At 36.9% G+C, this 23636-nt stretch overlaps 1 protein-coding gene across 1 annotated transcript in view; it reads right to left on the reverse strand.

The window, feature by feature from the left end:
- Positions 1–980: 980 nt before the first annotated feature.
- The window catches only part of LOC118964336 (T-cell-specific surface glycoprotein CD28-like), a 123220-nt gene continuing 100564 nt past the window's right edge, over positions 981–23636 (reverse strand). Inside the window, exons 3-4 of the mRNA XM_036975350.1 lie at positions 20156–20298; positions 981–3198 (exon numbers count right to left, since the gene is read on the reverse strand). Coding sequence (XP_036831245.1) covers positions 3091–3198; positions 20156–20298 — 251 coding nt within the window. The 3' untranslated portion in view covers positions 981–3090. The remainder of the gene's footprint in view (positions 3199–20155; positions 20299–23636) is intronic.

A 23636-nucleotide genomic window follows, 5' to 3' on the forward strand; every position in this document is an offset into this window, starting at 1 on the left:
GACACCACAACACTACATAAAGAGAGACACCACAACACTACATACAGAGAGACCTAAGACACCACAACACTACATACAGAGACGACAACACAGCACGGTAGCAACACAACATGACAACACAGCACGGTAGCAACACAACATGACAACACAGCACGGTAGCAACACCACATGACAACACAGCACGGTAGCAACACCACATGACAACACAGCACGGTAGCAACACCACATGACAACACAGCACGGTAGCAACACCACATGACAACACAGCACGGTAGCAACACAACATGACAACACAGCATGGTAGCAACACCACATGACAACACAGCACGGTAGCAACACCACATGACAACACAGCACGGTAGCAACACCACATGACAACACAGCACGGTAGCAACACCACATGACAACACAGCACGGTAGCAACACAACATGACAACACAGCATGGTAGCAACACCACATGACAACACAGCACGGTAGCAACACCACATGACAACAACATGGCAGCAATACAACATGGTAGCAGCACAAAAACATGGAACAAACATTATTGGGCCCAGACAACAGCACAAAGGGCAAGAAGGTAGAGACAACAATACATCACGCAAAGCAGCCACAACTGTCAGAAATAGGGGTTTGTCTGAAATGGGACCCTATTCCCTTATGGGCCCTGGATAAAAGTAGGGCCCTATTTATGGAACAGAGTGCCATTTTAATGGAGGGATTATCCACATATTTACCATCCATCACTCAATATTTATGTGTGCTTACAGTATGTGAGGTTGTGTGAAACTGCTCAGTGATACGCAGTAGACATGATCTTTGATTTCCTAGAATAGGTGTGAAAATGTCTCGGAGGGGTCCCAAATGGCACCCTATTCCCTATATTATAGTGCACTACTTTAGACCAGAGCCCATATGCACCCTGGTCAACAGTAGTGCACTACATAGGGAATAGGGTGCCATTTGAGCGTGAGCCCTGGCATGTCAGGAAGAACGTGTGGTGAGGGCCTAACGTGAGGGTACGAAGTGAAACTCACATGAACTTTCTCCTTCCTTTACTTTTCAAACACAAACAGCTTCGTACAAAGCATTAACCAATAGGGAGGGAGTCATTGTTATGGAACAACACAGAGATTATACAGTGTCGGTGAACACTCTTTAATACAAACATCCTGATTGGTAAAACTTTACTTAAAGTCTGTAAGAATAATGTACTCTGAAGCCGTTCCAATGCAGTATGAAGCCATTCTAATGCAGTATGAAGCCATTCTAATGCAGTATGAAGCCATTCTAATGCAGTATGAAGCCATTCCAATGCAGTATGAAGCCATTCTAATGCAGTATGAAGCCATTCTAATGCAGTATGAAGCCATTCTAATGCAGTATGAAGCTATTCTAATGCAGTATGAAGCCATTCTAATGTGGTATGAAGCCATTCTAATGCAGTATGAAGCCATTCTAATGCAGTATGAAACCATTCTAATGCAGTATGAAGCAATTCTAATACAGTATGAAGCCATTCTAATGCAGTATGAAGCCATTCTAATGCAGTATGAAGCCATTCTAATGCAGTATGAAGCCATTATAATACAGTATGAAGCCATTCTAATGCAGTATGAAGCCGTTCCAATGCAGTATGAAGCCATTCTAATGCAGTATGAAGCCATTCCAATGCAGTATGAAGCCATTCCAATGCATCGTGAAGCCGTTCTAATGCAGTATGAAGCCATTCTAATGCAGTATGAAGCCATTCTAATACAGTATGAAGCCATTCCAATGCAGTATGAAGCCATTCCAATGCATCGTGAAGCCGTTCTAATGCAGTATGAAGCCATTCTAATGCAGTATGAAGCCATTCTAATACAGTATGAAGCCATTATAATGCAGTAGGAAGCCATTCCAATGCAGTATGAAGCCATTCCAATGCATCGTGAAGCCGTTCTAATGCATCGTGAAGCCGTTCTAATGCATCGTGAAGCCGTTCTAATGCAGTATGAAGCCATTCCAATGCAGTATGAAGCCATTCAAATGCATCGTGAAGCCGTTCTAATGCAGTATGAAGCCATTCTAATGCAGTATGAAGCCATTCTAATGCAGTATGAAGCCGTTCCAATGCAGTATGAAGCCATTCCAATGCAGTATGAAGCCATTCTAATGCAGTATGAAGCCATTCTAATGCAGTATGAAGCCATTCTAATGCAGTATGAAGCTATTCTAATGCAGTATGAAGCCATTCTAATGTGGTATGAAGCCATTCTAATGCAGTATGAAGCCATTCTAATGCAGTATGAAACCATTCTAATGCAGTATGAAGCAATTCTAATACAGTATGAAGCCATTCTAATGCAGTATGAAGCCATTCTAATGCAGTATGAAGCCATTCTAATGCAGTATGAAGCCATTATAATACAGTATGAAGCCATTCTAATGCAGTATGAAGCCGTTCCAATGCAGTATGAAGCCATTCTAATGCAGTATGAAGCCATTCCAATGCAGTATGAAGCCATTCCAATGCATCGTGAAGCCGTTCTAATGCAGTATGAAGCCATTCTAATGCAGTATGAAGCCATTCTAATACAGTATGAAGCCATTCCAATGCAGTATGAAGCCATTCCAATGCATCGTGAAGCCGTTCTAATGCAGTATGAAGCCATTCTAATGCAGTATGAAGCCATTCTAATACAGTATGAAGCCATTATAATGCAGTAGGAAGCCATTCCAATGCAGTATGAAGCCATTCCAATGCATCGTGAAGCCGTTCTAATGCATCGTGAAGCCGTTCTAATGCATCGTGAAGCCGTTCTAATGCAGTATGAAGCCATTCCAATGCAGTATGAAGCCATTCCAATGCATCGTGAAGCCGTTCTAATGCAGTATGAAGCCATTCTAATGCAGTATGAAGCCATTCTAATGCAGTATGAAGCCGTTCCAATGCAGTATGAAGCCGTTCCAATGCATCGTGAAGCCGTTCGAGCCGTTGAATGCGTCAGTAGATTGATTGAAGAGCCAATCGGCTAAGTCCCAGATGGCACCCTATTCCCTACATAGTGCACAAAAGTCGTGCACGCACAGCCTTAGGAAGGTCAGCGTCAGAACCTTCCGGTGACTGGATACTGGACTCTCTGAGGAACTCTCTTCTCTCCTAGCCTTATGTTCAGGTATGTAGTCTGAGCAGACACTTCCTTCTTCAGCTTCCTCTGAGGAAAAAAGATATCAACCCATTAGTAATAGAAGAATACAGGGTCATCTATACATACTATACATACATTACCATCAGAATACAGGGTCATCTATACATACATTACCATCAGAATACAGGGTCATCTATACATACATTACCATCAGAATACAGGGTCATCTATACATACTATACATACATTACCATCAGAATACAGGGTCATCTATACATACTATACATACATTACCGTCAGAATACAGGGTCATCTATACATACTATACATACATTACCATCAGAATACAGGGTCATCTATACATACTATACATACATTACCATCAGAATAAAGGGTCATCTATACATACTATACATACATTACCGTCAGAATACAGGGTCATCTATACATACTATACATACATTACCATCAGAATACAGTGTCATCTATACATACTATACATACATTACCATCAGAATACAGGGTCATCTATACATACTATACATACATTACCATCAGAATACAGGGTCATCTATACATACTATACCATCAGAATACAGTGTCATCTATACATACATTACCATCAGAATACAGGGTCATCTATACATACATTACCATCAGAATAAAGGGTCATCTATATATACTGTACATACATTACCATCAGAATACAGGGTCATCTATACATACTATACACACATTACCATCAGAATACAGGGTCATCTATACATACATTACCATCAGAATACAGGGTCATCTATATATACTGTACATACATTTCCATCAGAATACAGGGTCATCTATATATACTGTACATACTATACCATCAGAATACAGTGTCATCTATACATACATTACCATCAGAATACAGGGTCATCTATACATACTGTACATACATTACCATCAGAATACAGGGTCATCTATACATACTATACATACATTACCATCAGAATACAGTGTCATCTATACATACATTATCATCAGAATACAGGGTCGTCTATACATACTATACATACATTACCATCAGAACACAGGGTCATCTATACATACTATACATACATTACCATCAGAATACAGGGTCATCTGTACATACTGTACATACATTACCATCAGAATACAGGGTCATCTATACATACTATACATACATTACCATCCGAATACAGTGTCATCTATACATACATTACCATCAGAATACAGTGTCATCTATACATACTATACATACATTACCATCAGAATACAGGGTCATCTATACATACTATACATACATTACCATCAGAATACAGTGTCATCTATACATACATTACCATCAGAATACAGTGTCATCTATACATACATTACCATCAGACTACAGGGTCATCTATACATACATTACCATCAGAATACAGGGTCATCTATACATACTATACATACATTACCATCAGAATACAGTGTCATCTATACATACATTACCGTCAGAATACAGTGTCATCTATACATACATTATCGTCAGAATACAGTGTCATCTATACATACATTACCATCAGAATACAGCGTCATCTATACATACTATACCATCAGAATACAGGGTCATCTATACATACTATACATACATTACCATCAGAATACAGGGTCATCTATACATACATTACCATCAGAATACAGGGTCATCTATACACATTACCATCAGAATACAGGGTCATCTATACATACTATACATACATTACCATCAGAATACAGGGTCATCTATACATACTATACATACATTACCATCAGGATACAGGGTCATCTATACATACATTACCATCAGAATACAGGGTCATCTATACATACATTACCATCAGAATACAGGGCCATCTATACATACTATACATACATTAACATCAGATTACAGGATCATCTATACATACTATACATACATTACCATCAGAATACAGGGTCATCTATACATACATTACCATCAGAATACAGTGTCATCTATACATACATTAACATCAGATTACAGGGTCATCTATACATACTATACATACATTACCATCAGAATACAGTGTCATCTATACATACATTACCATCAGAATACAGTGTCATCTATACATACAATACCATCAGAATACAGGGTCATCTATACATACTATACATACATTACCATCAGAATACAGGGTCATCTATACATACATTACCATCAGAATACAGTGTCATCTATACATACTATACATACATTACCATCAGAATACAGGGTCATCTATACATACTATACATACATTACCATCAGAATACAGGGTCATCTATACATACATTACCATCAGAAAACAGGGTCATCTATACATACTATACAGACATTACCATCAGAATACAGGGTCATCTGTACATACTATACATACATTACCATCAGAATACAGGGTCATCTATACATACTATACATACATTACCATCAGAATACAGTGTCATCAATACATACATTACCATCAGAATACAGTGTCATCTATACCTACATTACCATCACAATACAGGGTCATCTATACATACTATACATACATTACCATCAGAATACAGTGTCATCTATACATACTATACATACATTAACATCAGATTACATTGTCATCTATACATACTATACATACATTACCATCAGAATACAGTGTCATCTATACATACTATACATACATTACCATCAGATTACAGTGTCATCTATACATACTATACATACATTACCATCAGAATACAGGGTCATCTATACATACATTACCATCAGAATACAGGGTCATCTATACATACTATACATACATTACCATCAGAATACAGGGTCATCTATACATACTATACATACATTACCGTCAGAATACAGGGTCATCTATACATACTATACATACATTACCATCAGAATACAGGGTCATCTATACATACTATACATACATTACCATCAGAATACAGGGTCATCTATACATACTATACATACATTACCATCAGAATACAGGGTCATCTATACATACATTACCATCAGAATACAGTGTCATCTATACATACATTACCATCAGAATACAGGGTCATCTATACATACATTACCATCAGAATACATGGTCATCTATACATACTATACATACATTACCATCAGAATACAGGGTCATCTATACATACATTACCATCAGAATACAGGGTCATCTATACATACTATACATACATTACCATCAGAATACAGTGTCATCTATACATACATTACCATCAGAATACAGTGTCATCTATACATACTATACATACATTACCATCAGAATACAGGGTCATCTATACATACATTACCATCAGAATACAGTGTCATCTATACATACTATACATACATTACCATCAGAATACAGGGTCATCTATACATACTATACATACATTACCATCAGAATACAGGGTCATCTATACATACTATACATACATTACCATCCGAATACAGTGTCATCTATACATACATTACCATCAGAATACAGTGTCATCTATACATACTATACATACATTACCATCAGAATACAGGGTCATCTATACATACTATACATACATTACCATCAGAATACAGTGTCATCTATACATACATTACCATCAGAATACAGTGTCATCTATACATACATTACCATCAGACTACAGGGTCATCTATACATACATTACCATCAGAATACAGGGTCATCTATACATACTATACATACATTACCATCAGAATACAGTGTCATCTATACATACATTACCGTCAGAATACAGTGTCATCTATACATACATTATCGTCAGAATACAGTGTCATCTATACATACATTACCATCAGAATACAGCGTCATCTATACATACTATACCATCAGAATACAGGGTCATCTATACATACTATACATACATTACCATCAGAATACAGGGTCATCTATACATACATTACCATCAGAATACAGGGTCATCTATACACATTACCATCAGAATACAGGGTCATCTATACATACTATACATACATTACCATCAGAATACAGGGTCATCTATACATACTATACATACATTACCATCAGAATACAGGGTCATCTATACATACATTACCATCAGAATACAGGGTCATCTATACATACATTACCATCAGAATACAGGGCCATCTATACATACTATACATACATTAACATCAGATTACAGGATCATCTATACATACTATACATACATTACCATCAGAATACAGGGTCATCTATACATACATTACCATCAGAATACAGTGTCATCTATACATACATTAACATCAGATTACAGGGTCATCTATACATACTATACATACATTACCATCAGAATACAGTGTCATCTATACATACATTACCATCAGAATACAGTGTCATCTATACATACAATACCATCAGAATACAGGGTCATCTATACATACTATACATACATTACCATCAGAATACAGGGTCATCTATACATACATTACCATCAGAATACAGTGTCATCTATACATACTATACATACATTACCATCAGAATACAGGGTCATCTATACATACTATACATACATTACCATCAGAATACAGGGTCATCTATACATACATTACCATCAGAAAACAGGGTCATCTATACATACTATACAGACATTACCATCAGAATACAGGGTCATCTGTACATACTATACATACATTACCATCAGAATACAGGGTCATCTATACATACTATACATACATTACCATCAGAATACAGTGTCATCAATACATACATTACCATCAGAATACAGTGTCATCTATACCTACATTACCATCACAATACAGGGTCATCTATACATACTATACATACATTACCATCAGAATACAGTGTCATCTATACATACTATACATACATTACCATCAGATTACATTGTCATCTATACATACTATACATACATTACCATCAGAATACAGTGTCATCTATACATACTATACATACATTAACATCAGATTACAGTGTCATCTATACATACTATACATACATTACCATCAGAATACAGGGTCATCTATACATACTATACATACATTACCATCAGAATACAGTGTCATCTATACATACATTACCATCAGAATACAGTGTCATCTATACATACATTACCATCAGACTACAGGGTCATCTATACATACATTACCATCAGAATACAGGGTCATCTATACATACTATACATACATTACCATCAGAATACAGTGTCATCTATACATACATTACCGTCAGAATACAGTGTCATCTATACATACATTATCGTCAGAATACAGTGTCATCTATACATACATTACCATCAGAATACAGCGTCATCTATACATACTATACCATCAGAATACAGGGTCATCTATACATACTATACATACATTACCATCAGAATACAGGGTCATCTATACATACATTACCATCAGAATACAGGGTCATCTATACACATTACCATCAGAATACAGGGTCATCTATACACATTACCATCAGAATACAGGGTCATCTATACATACTATACATACATTACCATCAGAATACAGGGTCATCTATACATACTATACATACATTACCATCAGAATACAGGGTCATCTATACATACATTACCATCAGAATACAGGGTCATCTATACATACATTACCATCAGAATACAGGGCCATCTATACATACTATACATACATTAACATCAGATTACAGGATCATCTATACATACTATACATACATTACCATCAGAATACAGGGTCATCTATACATACATTACCATCAGAATACAGTGTCATCTATACATACATTAACATCAGATTACAGGGTCATCTATACATACTATACATACATTACCATCAGAATACAGTGTCATCTATACATACATTACCATCAGAATACAGTGTCATCTATACATACAATACCATCAGAATACAGGGTCATCTATACATACTATACATACATTACCATCAGAATACAGGGTCATCTATACATACATTACCATCAGAATACAGTGTCATCTATACATACTATACATACATTACCATCAGAATACAGGGTCATCTATACATACTATACATACATTACCATCAGAATACAGGGTCATCTATACATACATTACCATCAGAAAACAGGGTCATCTATACATACTATACATACATTACCATCAGAATACAGGGTCATCTATACATACATTACCATCAGAATACAGTGTCATCTATACATACTATACATACATTACCATCAGAATACAGGGTCATCTATACATACTATACATACATTACCATCAGAATACAGGGTCATCTATACATACATTACCATCAGAAAACAGGGTCATCTATACATACTATACAGACATTACCATCAGAATACAGGGTCATCTGTACATACTATACATACATTACCATCAGAATACAGGGTCATCTATACATACTATACATACATTACCATCAGAATACAGTGTCATCAATACATACATTACCATCAGAATACAGTGTCATCTATACCTACATTACCATCACAATACAGGGTCATCTATACATACTATACATACATTACCATCAGAATACAGTGTCATCTATACATACTATACATACATTACCATCAGATTACATTGTCATCTATACATACTATACATACATTACCATCAGAATACAGTGTCATCTATACATACTATACATACATTACCATCAGATTACAGTGTCATCTATACATACTATACATACATTACCATCAGAATACAGGGTCATCTATACATACATTACCATCAGAATACAGGGTCATCTATACATACTATACATACATTACCATCAGAATACAGGGTCATCTATACATACTATACATACATTACCGTCAGAATACAGGGTCATCTATACATACTATACATACATTACCATCAGAATACAGGGTCATCTATACATACTATACATACATTACCATCAGAATACAGGGTCATCTATACATACTATACATACATTACCATCAGAATACAGGGTCATCTATACATACATTACCATCAGAATACAGTGTCATCTATACATACATTACCATCAGAATACAGGGTCATCTATACATACATTACCATCAGAATACATGGTCATCTATACATACTATACATACATTACCATCAGAATACAGGGTCATCTATACATACATTACCATCAGAATACAGGGTCATCTATACATACTATACATACATTACCATCAGAATACAGTGTCATCTATACATACATTACCATCAGAATACAGTGTCATCTATACATACTATACATACATTACCATCAGAATACAGGGTCATCTATACATACATTACCATCAGAATACAGTGTCATCTATACATACTATACATACATTACCATCAGAATACAGGGTCATCTATACATACTATACATACATTACCATCAGAATACAGGGTCATCTATACATACTATACCATCAGAATACAGTGTCATCTATACATACATTACCATCAGAATACAGGGTCACCTATACATACATTACCATCAGAATACAGGGTCATCTATATATACTGTACATACATTACCATCAGAATACAGGGTCATCTATACATACTATACACACATTACCATCAGAATACAGGGTCATCTATACATACATTACCATCAGAATACAGGGTCATCTATATATACTGTACATACATTTCCATCAGAATACAGGGTCATCTATATATACTGTACATACTATACCATCAGAATACAGTGTCATCTATACATACATTACCATCAGAATACAGGGTCATCTATACATACTGTACATACATTACCATCAGAATACAGGGTCATCTATACATCCTATACATACATTACCATCAGAATACAGTGTCATCTATACATACATTATCATCAGAATACAGGGTCGTCTATACATACTATACATACATTACCATCAGAACACAGGGTCATCTATACATACTATACATACATTACCATCAGAATACAGGGTCATCTGTACATACTGTACATACATTACCATCAGAATACAGGGTCATCTATACATACTATACATACATTACCATCCGAATACAGTGTCATCTATACATACATTACCATGAGAATACAGTGTCATCTATACATACTATACATACATTACCATCAGAATACAGGGTCATCTATACATACTATACATACATTACCATCAGAATACAGTGTCATCTATACATACATTACCATCAGAATACAGTGTCATCTATACATACATTACCATCAGACTACAGGGTCATCTATACATACATTACCATCAGAATACAGGGTCATCTATACATACTATACATACATTACCATCAGAATACAGTGTCATCTATACATACATTACCGTCAGAATACAGTGTCATCTATACATACATTATCGTCAGAATACAGTGTCATCTATACATACATTACCATCAGAATACAGCGTCATCTATACATACATTACCATCAGAATATAGTGTCATCTATACATACTATACATACATTACCATCAGAATACAGGGTCATCTATACATACATTACCATCAGAATACAGGGTCATCTATACACATTACCATCAGAATACAGGGTCATCTATACATACTATACATACATTACCATCAGAATACAGGGTCATCTATACATACTATACATACATTACCATCAGAATACAGGGTCATCTATACATACATTACCATCAGAATACAGGGTCATCTATACATACTATACATACATTACCATCAGAATACAGGGTCATCTATACATACATTACCATCAGAATACAGGGTCATCTATACATACATTACCATCAGAATACAGTGTCATCTATACATACATTAACATCAGATTACAGGGTCATCTATACATACTATACATACATTACCATCAGAATACAGTGTCATCTATACATACATTACCATCAGAATACAGTGTCATCTATACATACAATACCATCAGAATACAGGGTCATCTATACATACTATACATACATTACCATCAGAATACAGGGTCATCTATACATACATTACCATCAGAATACAGTGTCATCTATACATACTATACATACATTACCATCAGAATACAGGGTCATCTATACATACTATACATACATTACCATCAGAATACAGGGTCATCTATACATACATTACCATCAGAAAACAGGGTCATCTATACATACTATACAGACATTACCATCAGAATACAGGGTCATCTGTACATACTATACATACATTACCATCAGAATACAGGGTCATCTATACATACTATACATACATTACCATCGGAATACAGTGTCATCAATACATACATTACCATCAGAATACAGTGTCATCTATACCTACATTACCATCACAATACAGGGTCATCTATACATACTATACATACATTACCATCAGAATACAGTGTCATCTATACATACTATACATACATTACCATCAGATTACAGTGTCATCTATACATACTATACATACATTACCATCAGAATACAGTGTCATCTATACATACATTATCGTCAGAATACAGTGTCATCTATACATACATTACCATCAGAATACAGCGTCATCTATACATACATTACCATCAGAATACAGTGTCATCTATACATACTATACATACATTACCATCAGAATACAGGGTCATCTATACATACATTACCATCAGAATACAGTGTCATCTATACATACATTACCATCAGAATACAGTGTCATCTATACATACATTACCATCAGAATACAGCGTCATCTATACATACATTACCATCAGAATACAGGGTCATCAATACATACTATACATACATTACCATCAGAATACAGTGTCATCTATACATACATTACCATCAGAATACAGGGTCATATATACATACTATACATACATTACCATCAGAATACATGGTCATCTATACATACTATACATACATTACCATCAGAATACAGGGTCATCTATACATACTATACATATATTACCATCAGAATACAGGGTCATCTATACATACATTACCATCAGAATACAGTGTCATCTATACATACATTACCATCAGAATACAGTGTCATCTATACATACTATACATACATTACCATCAGAATACAGGGTCATCTATACATACATTACCATCAGAATACAGGGTCATCTATACATACATTACCATCAGAATACAGGGTCATCTATACATACATTACCATCAGAATACAGGGTCATCTATACATTCATTACCATCAGAATACAGGGTCATCTATACATACTATACATACATTACCATCAGAATACAGGGTCATCTATACATACATTACCATCAGAATACAGGGTCATCTATACATACATTACCATCAGAATACAGGGTCATCTATACATACATTACCATCAGAATACAGGGTCATCTATACATACTATACATACATTACCATCAGAATACAGGGTCATCTATACATACTATACATACATTACCATCAGAATACAGGGTCATCTATACATACATTACCATCAGAATACAGGGTCATCTATACATACTATACATACATTACCATCAGAATACAGGGTCATCTATACATACTGTACATACATTACCATTAGAATACAGGGTCATCTATACATACTATACATACATTACCATCAGAATACAGTGTCATCAATACATACATTACCATCAGAATACAGTGTCATCTATATCTACATTACCATCACAATACAGGGTAATCTATACATACTATACATACATTACCATCAGAATACAGTGTCATCTATATATACTATACATACATTACCATCAGAATACAGTGTCATCTATGCATACATTATCGTCAGAATACAGTGTCATCTATACATACATTACCATCAGAATACAGCGTCATCTATACTTACATTACCATCAGAATACAGTGTCATCTATACATACTATATATACATTACCATCGGAATACAGGGTCATCTATACATACATTATCATCAGAATACAGTGTCATCTATACATACATTACCATCAGAATACAGTGTCATCTATACATACATTACCATCAGAATACAGGTTCATCTATATATACTATACCATCAGAATACAGGGTCATCTATACATACATTACCATCAGAATACAGCGTCATCTATACATACATTACCATCAGAATACAGGGTCATCTATACATACTATACATACATTACCATCAGAATACAGTGTCATCTATACATACATTACCATCAGAGTACAGTGTCATCTATACATACTATACATACATTACCATCAGAATACAGTGTCATCTATACATACATTACCATCAGAATACAGCGTCATCTATACATACATTACCATCAGAATACAGCGTCATTTAGACATACTATACATACATTACCATCAGAATACAGTGTCATCTATACATACATTACCATCAGAATACAGGGTCATCTATACATACTATACATACATTACCATCAGAATACAGTGTCATCTATACATACATTACCATCAGAATACAGTGTCATCTATACATACATTACCATCAGAATACAGGGTCATCTATACATACATTACCATCAGAATACAGCGTCATCTATACATACATTACCATCAGAATACAGGGTCATCTATACATACATTACCATCAGAATACAGTGTCATCTATACATACATTACCATCAGAATACAGGGTCATCTATACATACATTACCATCAGAATACAGGGTCATCTATACATACTATACATATATTACCATCAGAATACAGTGTCATCTATACATACTATACATACATTACCATCAGAATACAGGGTCATCTATACATACTATACATATATTACTATCAGAATACAGGGTCATCTATACATACATTACCATCAGAATACAGTGTCATCTATACATACATTACCATCAGAATACAGGGTCATCTATACATACATTACCATCAGAATACAGTGTCATCTATACATACATTACCATCAGAATAGAGTGTCATCTATACATACATTACCATCAGAATACAGGGTCATCTATACATACTATACATACATTACCATCAGAATACAGGGTCATCTATACATACTATACATACATTACCATCAGAATACAGGGTCATCTATACATACATTACCATCAGAATACAGTGTCATCTATACATACATTACCATCAGAATACAGGGTCATCTATACATACTATACATACATTACCATCAGAATACAGGGTCATCTATACATACATTACCATCAGAATACAGGGTCATCTATACATACTATACATACATTACCATCAGAATACAGTGTCATCTATGCATACATTATCGTCAGAATACAGTGTCATCTATACATACATTACCATCAGAATACAGCGTCATCTATACTTACATTACCATCAGAATACAGTGTCATCTATACATACTATATATACATTACCATCGGAATACAGGGTCATCTATACATACATTATCATCAGAATACAGTGTCATCTATACATACATTACCATCAGAATACAGTGTCATCTATACATACATTACCATCAGAATACAGGGTCATCTATACATACATTACCATCAGAATACAGCGTCATCTATACATACATTACCATCAGAATACAGGGTCATCTATACATACTATACATACATTACCATCAGAATACAGTGTCATCTATACATACATTACCATCAGAGTACAGTGTCATCTATACATACTATACATACATTACCATCAGAATACAGTGTCATCTATACATACATTACCATCAGAATACATCGTCATCTATACATACATTACCATCAGAATACAGGGTCATCTATACATACTATACATACATTACCATCAGAATACAGTGTCATCTATACATACATTACCATCAGAATACAGGGTCATCTATACATACTATACATACATTACCATCAGAATACAGTGTCATCTATACATACATTACCATCAGAATACAGTGTCATCTATACATACATTACCATCAGAATACAGGGTCATCTATACATACATTACCATCAGAATACAGCGTCATCTATACATACATTACCATCAGAATACAGGGTCATCTATAGATACATTACCATCAGAATACAGTGTCATCTATACATACATTACCATCAGAATACAGGGTCATCTATACATACTATACATACATTACCATCAGAATACAGGGTCATCTATACATACATTACCATCAGAATACAGGGTCATCTATACATACTATACATACATTACCATCAGAATACAGTGTCATCTATACATACATTACCATCAGAATACAGCGTCATCTATACATACATTACCATCAGAATACAGGGTCATCTATACATACTATACATACATTACCATCAGAATACAGGGTCATCTATACATACATTACCATCAGAATACAGGGTCATCTATACATACATTACCATCAGAATACAGGGTTATCTATACATGCTATACATACATTACCATCAGAATACAGGGTCATCTATACATACATTACCATCAGAATACAGGGTCATCTATACATACATTACCATCAGAATACAGGGTCATCTTTACATACTATACATACATTACCATCAGAATACAGGGTCATCTATACATACATTACCATCAGAATACAGTGTCATCGATACATACTATGCATACATTACCATCAGAATACAGTTTTATCTATACATACATTACCATCAGAATACAGTGGCATCTATACATACATTACCATCAGAATACAGGGTCATCTATACCTACATTACCATCAGAATACAGGGTCATCTATACATACATTACTGTCAGAATACAGTGTCATCTATACATACATTACCATCAGAATACAGTGTCATCTATACATACATTACCGTCAGAATACAGGGTCATCTATACATACTATACATACATTACCATCAGAATACAGGGTCATCTATACATACATTACCATCAGAACACAGGGTCATCTATACATACTATACATACATTACCATCAGAATACAGGGTCATCTATACATACATTACTGTCAGAATACAGTGTCATCTATACATACATTACCATCAGAATACAGGGTCATCTATACATACATTACTGTCAGAATACAGTGTCATCTATACATACATTACCATCAGAATACAGGGTCATCTATACATACATTACTGTCAGAATACAGTGTCATCTATACATACATTACCATCAGAATGCAGGGTCATCTATACATACTGTACATACATTACCATCACAATACAGTGTCATCTATACATACTATACATACATTACCATCAGAATACAGTGTCATCTATACATACATTATCATCAGCATACAGGGTCATCTATACATACTATACATACATTACCATCAGAATACAGTGTCATCTATACATACATTACCATCAGAATACAGTGTCATCTATACATACATTACCGTCAGAATACAGGGTCATCTATACATACATTACCATCAGAATACAGGGTCATCTATACATACATTACCATCAGAATACAGGGTCATCTATACATACATTACCATCAGAATACAGGGTCATCTATACATACATTACCATCAGAATACCGTGTCATCTATACATACTATACATACATTACCATCAGAATACAGTGTCATCTATATATACATTACCATCAGAATACAGGGTCATCTATACATACATTACCATCAGAATACAGGGTCATCTATATATACTATACATACATTACCATCAGAATACAGTGTCATCTATACATACATTACCATCAGAATACAGGGTCATCTATACATACATTACCATCAGAATACAGGGTCATCTATACATACATTACCATCAGAATATAGTGTCATCTATACATACTATACATACATTACCATCAGAATACAGGGTCATCTATACATACATTACCATCAGAATACAATGTCATCTATACATACATTACCATCAGAATACATGGTCATCTATACATACATTACCATCAGAATACAGGGTCATCTATACATGCATTACCATCAGAATACAGGGTCATCTATACATACATTACCATCAGAATACAGTGTCATCTATACATACATTACCATCAGAATACAGGGTCATCTATACATACATTACCATCAGAATACAGGGTCATCTATATATACTATACATACATTACCATCAGAATACAGTGTCATCTATACATACATTACCATCAGAATACAGGGTCATCTATACATACATTACCATCAGAATACAGTGTCATCTATACATACATTACCATCAGAATACATGGTCATCTATACATACATTACCATCAGAATACAGGGTCATCTATACATACATTACCATCAGAATACAGGGTCATCTATACATACATTACCATCAGAATACAGTGTCATCTATACATACATTACCATCAGAATACAGGGTCATCTATACATACTATACATACATTACCATCAGAATACAGGGTCATCTATACATACATTACCATCAGAATACAGTGTCATCTATACATACATTACCATCAGAATACAGTGTCATCTATACATACATTACCATCAGAATACATGGTCATCTATACATACATTACCATCAGAATACAGGGTCATCTATACATACATTACCATCAGAATACAGGGTCATCTATACATACATTACCATCAGAATACAGTGTCATCTATACATACATTACCATCAGAATACAGGGTCATCTATACATACTATACATACATTACCATCAGAATACAGGGTCATCTATACATACTATACATACATTACCATCAGAATACAGTGTCATCTATACATACATTACCATCAGAATACAGGGTCATCTATACATACATTACCATCAGAATACAGGGTCATCTATATATACTATACATACATTACCATCAGAATACAGTGTCATCTATACATACATTACCATCAGAATACAGTGTCATCTATACATACATTACCATCAGAATACAGGGTCATCTATACATACTATACATACATTACCATCAGAATACAGGGTCATCTATACATACTATACATACATTACCATCAGAATACAGTGTCATCTATACATACATTACCATCAGAATACAGGGTCATCTATACATACATTACCATCAGAATACAGGGTCATCTATATATACTATACATACATTACCATCAGAATACAGTGTCATCTATACATACATTACCATCAGAATACAGGGTCATCTATACATACATTACCATCAGAATACAGTGTCATCTATACATACATTACCATCAGAATACAGTGTCATCTATACATACATTACCATCAGAATACATGTTGTTGTCAGTCAGTCTGTCTGACACGTTGCTGTCATTCTGTCTGACATGTTGCTGTCAGTCTGTCTGACATGTTGCTGTCAGTCTGTCTGACATGTTGCTGTCAGTCTGTCTGACATGTTGCTGTCAGTCTGTCTGACATGTTGCTGTCAGTCTGTCTGACACGTTGCTGTCAGTCTGTCTGACATGTTGCTGTCAGTCTGTCTGACATGTTGCTGTCAGTCTGTCTGACACGTTGCTGTCAGTCTGTCTGACATGTTGCTGTCAGTCTGTCTGACATGTTGCTGTCAGTCTGTCTGACACGTTGCTGTCAGTCAGTCTGTCTGACACGTTGCTGTCAGTCAGTCTGTCTGACACGTTGCTGTCAGTCTGTCTGACACGTTGCTGTCAGTCTGTCTGACACGTTGCTGTCAGTCTGTCTGACACGTTGCTGTCAGTCAGTCTGTCTGACACGTTGCTGTCAGTCTGTCTGACACGTTGCTGTCAGTCAGTCTGTCTGACACGTTGCTGTCAGTCAGTCTGTCTGACACGTTGCTGTCAGTCAGTCTGTCTGACACGTTGCTGTCAGTCAGTCTGTCTGACACGTTGCTGTCAGTCTGTCTGACATGTTGCTGTCAGTCTGTCTGACATGTTGCTGTCAGTCAGTCTGTCTGACACGTTGCTGTCAGTCAGTCTGTCTGACACGTTGCTGTCAGTCTGTCTGACACGTTGCTGTCAGTCTGTCTGACACGTTGCTGTCAGTCTGTCTGCGTCCCAAATGACTGATTTTATGTGACAGTTGAAGAAAGACCTATCCAGACAATACATTTTAAATTGTGTCGAGGATTACACTGACTGTTTTCTATCGTAGTTCCATAAAGTGCATGATGCAGTAAAGTGGCCTACCATAGGCTGCAATTTGGAACGCAGGCTCTGTCATTGTGCTGGATCTACCTACCCAGATGAGGACGACGGTGATGGTGAGGATGGTGCTGTAGAGGAGTAGCACCCCACATCCCACCAGCAGCAGACACAGAAGGAGGGGATTATGATCCTGCACACAAGTGGTCAGTGGATCGTGGGGTTTCAGACACTGCTTCTCTGTGAACCAATCAGAACACACAAGAAGCCCGTAATAAGAAATAAGATCTGGGACCAGGCAAGGAATGTATGGTTCTGCTATAAATCTGGGACCAGGCTAGGATAGTATGGTTCTGTTGTAGATCTGGGACCAGGCTAAGATAGTATGGTTCTGTTACAGATCTGGGACCAGGCTAAGATAGTATGGTTTCGTTATAAATCTGGGACCAGGCTAGGATAGTCTGGTTCTGTTATAGATCTGGGACCAGGCTAGGATAGTATGGTTGTGTTATAGATCTGGGACCAGGCTAGGATAGTATGGTTCTGTTATAGATCTGGGACCAGGCTAGGATAGTATGGTTCTGTTATAGATCTCGGACCAGGCTAGGATAGTATGGTTCTGTTAGTGATGTTATAGATCTGGGTCAGTCAGGTTGTGTTATAGATCTGGAACCAGCCTAGGATAGTATGGTTCTGTTATAGATCTGGGACCAGGCTAGGATAGTATGGTTCTGTTATAGATCTGGGACCAGGCTAGGATAGTATTGTTCTGTTTTAGATCATGGACCAGGCAAGGATAGTATGGTTGTGCTATAGGTCTGGGACCAGGCTAGGATAGTGTGGTTCTGTTAGAGATGTTTTAGATCTGGGACCAGGTTAGGATAGTATGGTTCTGTTGTAGATCTGGGACCAGGCTAGGATTGTGTGGTTCTGTTGTAGATCTGGGACCAGGCTAGGATTGTATGGTTCTGTTAGTGACGTTATAGGTCTGGGACCAGGCTAGGATAGTATGGTTCTGTTGTAGATCTGGGACCAGGCTAGGATTGTATGGTTCTGTTATAGATCTGGGGCTAGGCTAGGATAATGTGGTTCTGTTGTAGATCTGGGACCAGGCTAGGATTGTATGGTTCTGTTATAAATCTGGGACCAGGCTAGGATAGTATGGTTCTGTTATAGATCTGGGACCAGGCTGGGATTGTGTGGTTCTGTTGTAGATCTGGGACCAGGCTAGGATAGTATGGTTCTGTTAGTGATGTTATAGGTCTGGGACCAGGCTAGGATAGTATGGTTCTGTTATAAATCTGGGACCAGGCTAGGATAGTATGGTTCCGTTTTAGATCTGGGACCAGGCTAGGATTGTATGGTTCTGTAATAGATTTGGGACCAGGCTAGGATAGTATGGTTCTGTTATAGATCTGGGACCAGACTAGGATTGTATGGTTCTGTTATAGATCTGGGACCAGGCTAGGATAGTATTGTTCCGTTATAGGTCTGGGACCAGGCTAGGATAATATGGTTCTGTTCTAGGCCTGGGACCAGGCTAGGATAGTATGGTTCTGTTATAGATCTGGGACCAGGCTAGGATAGTATGGTTCTGTTAGTGATGTTATAGATCTGGGACCAGGCTAGGATAGTATTGTTCTGTTTTAGATCATGGACCAGGCAAGGATAGTATGGTTGTGTTATAGGTCTGGGACCAGGCTAGGATAGTGTGGTTCTGTTAGAGATGTTTTAGATCTGGGACCAGGTTAGGATAGTATGGTTCTGTTGTAGATCTGGGACCAGGCTAGGATTGTGTGGTTCTGTTGTAGATCTGGGACCAGGCTAGGATTGTATGGTTCTGTTAGTGACGTTATAGGTCTGGGACCAGGCTAGGATAGTATGGTTCTGTTGTAGATCTGGGACCAGGCTAGGATTGTATGGTTCTGTTATAGATCTGGGGCTAGGCTAGGATAATGTGGTTCTGTTGTAGATCTGGGACCAGGCTAGGATTGTATGGTTCTGTTATAAATCTGGGACCAGGCTAGGATAGTATGGTTCTGTTATAGATCTGGGACCAGGCTGGGATTGTGTGGTTCTGTTGTAGATCTGGGACCAGGCTAGGATAGTATGGTTCTGTTAGTGATGTTATAGGTCTGGGACCAGGCTAGGATAGTATGGTTCTGTTATAAATCTGGGACCAGGCTAGGATAGTATGGTTCCGTTTTAGATCTGGGACCAGGCTAGGATTGTATGGTTCTGTAATAGATTTGGGACCAGGCTAGGATAGTATGGTTCTGTTATAGATCTGGGACCAGACTAGGATTGTATGGTTCTGTTATAGATCTGGGACCAGGCTAGGATAGTATTGTTCCGTTATAGGTCTGGGACCAGGCTAGGATAATATGGTTCTGTTCTAGGCCTGGGACCAGGCTAGGATAGTATGGTTCTGTTATAGATCTGGGACCAGGCTAGGATAGTATGGTTCTGTTAGTGATGTTATAGATCTGGGACCAGGCTAGGATAGTATTGTTCTGTTTTAGATCATGGACCAGGCAAGGATAGTATGGTTGTGTTATAGGTCTGGGACCAGGCTAGGATAGTGTGGTTCTGTTAGAGATGTTTTAGATCTGGGACCAGGTTAGGATAGTCTGGTTGTGTTATAGATCTGGGGCTAGGCTAGGATAGTATGGTTCTGTTGTAGATCTGGGACCAGGCTAGGATTGTGTGGTTCTGTTGTAGATCTGGGACCAGGCTAGGATTGTATGGTTCTGTTAGTGACGTTATAGGTCTGGGACCAGGCTAGGATAGTATGGTTCTGTTGTAGATCTGGGACCAGGCTAGGATTGTATTGTTCTGTTATAGATCTGGGGCTAGGCTAGGATAATGTGGTTCTGTTGTAGATCTGGGACCAGGCTAGGATTGTATGGTTCTGTTATAAATCTGGGACCAGGCTAGGATAGTATGGTTCTGTTATAGATCTGGGACCAGGCAGGGATTGTGTGGTTCTGTTGTAGATCTGGGACCAGGCTAGGATAGTATGGTTCTGTTAGTGATGTTATAGGTCTGGGACCAGGCTAGGATAGTATGGTTCTGTTATAAATCTGGGACCAGGCTAGGATAGTATGGTTCCGTTTTAGATCTGGGACCAGGCTAGGATTGTATGGTTCTGTAATAGATTTGGGACCAGGCTAGGATAGTATGGTTCTGTTATAGATCTGGGACCAGACTAGGATTGTATGGTTCTGTTATAGATCTGGGACCAGGCTAGGATAGTATTGTTCCGTTATAGGTCTGGGACCAGGCTAGGATAATATGGTTCTGTTCTAGGCCTGGGACCAGGCTAGGATAGTATGGTTCTGTTATAGATCTGGGACCAGGCTAGGATAGTATGGTTCTGTTAGTGATGTTATAGATCTGGGACCAGGCTAGGATAGTATTGTTCTGTTTTAGATCATGGACTAGGCAAGGATAGTATGGTTGTGTTATAGGTCTGGGACCAGGCTAGGATAGTGTGGTTCTGTTAGAGATGTTTTAGATCTGGGACCAGGTTAGGATAGTCTGGTTGTGTTATAGATCTGGGGCTAGGCTAGGATAGT

This window comes from Oncorhynchus mykiss, chromosome 3, assembly GCF_013265735.2.
Source record: "Oncorhynchus mykiss isolate Arlee chromosome 3, USDA_OmykA_1.1, whole genome shotgun sequence".
Lineage (NCBI taxonomy): Eukaryota > Metazoa > Chordata > Actinopteri > Salmoniformes > Salmonidae > Oncorhynchus > Oncorhynchus mykiss.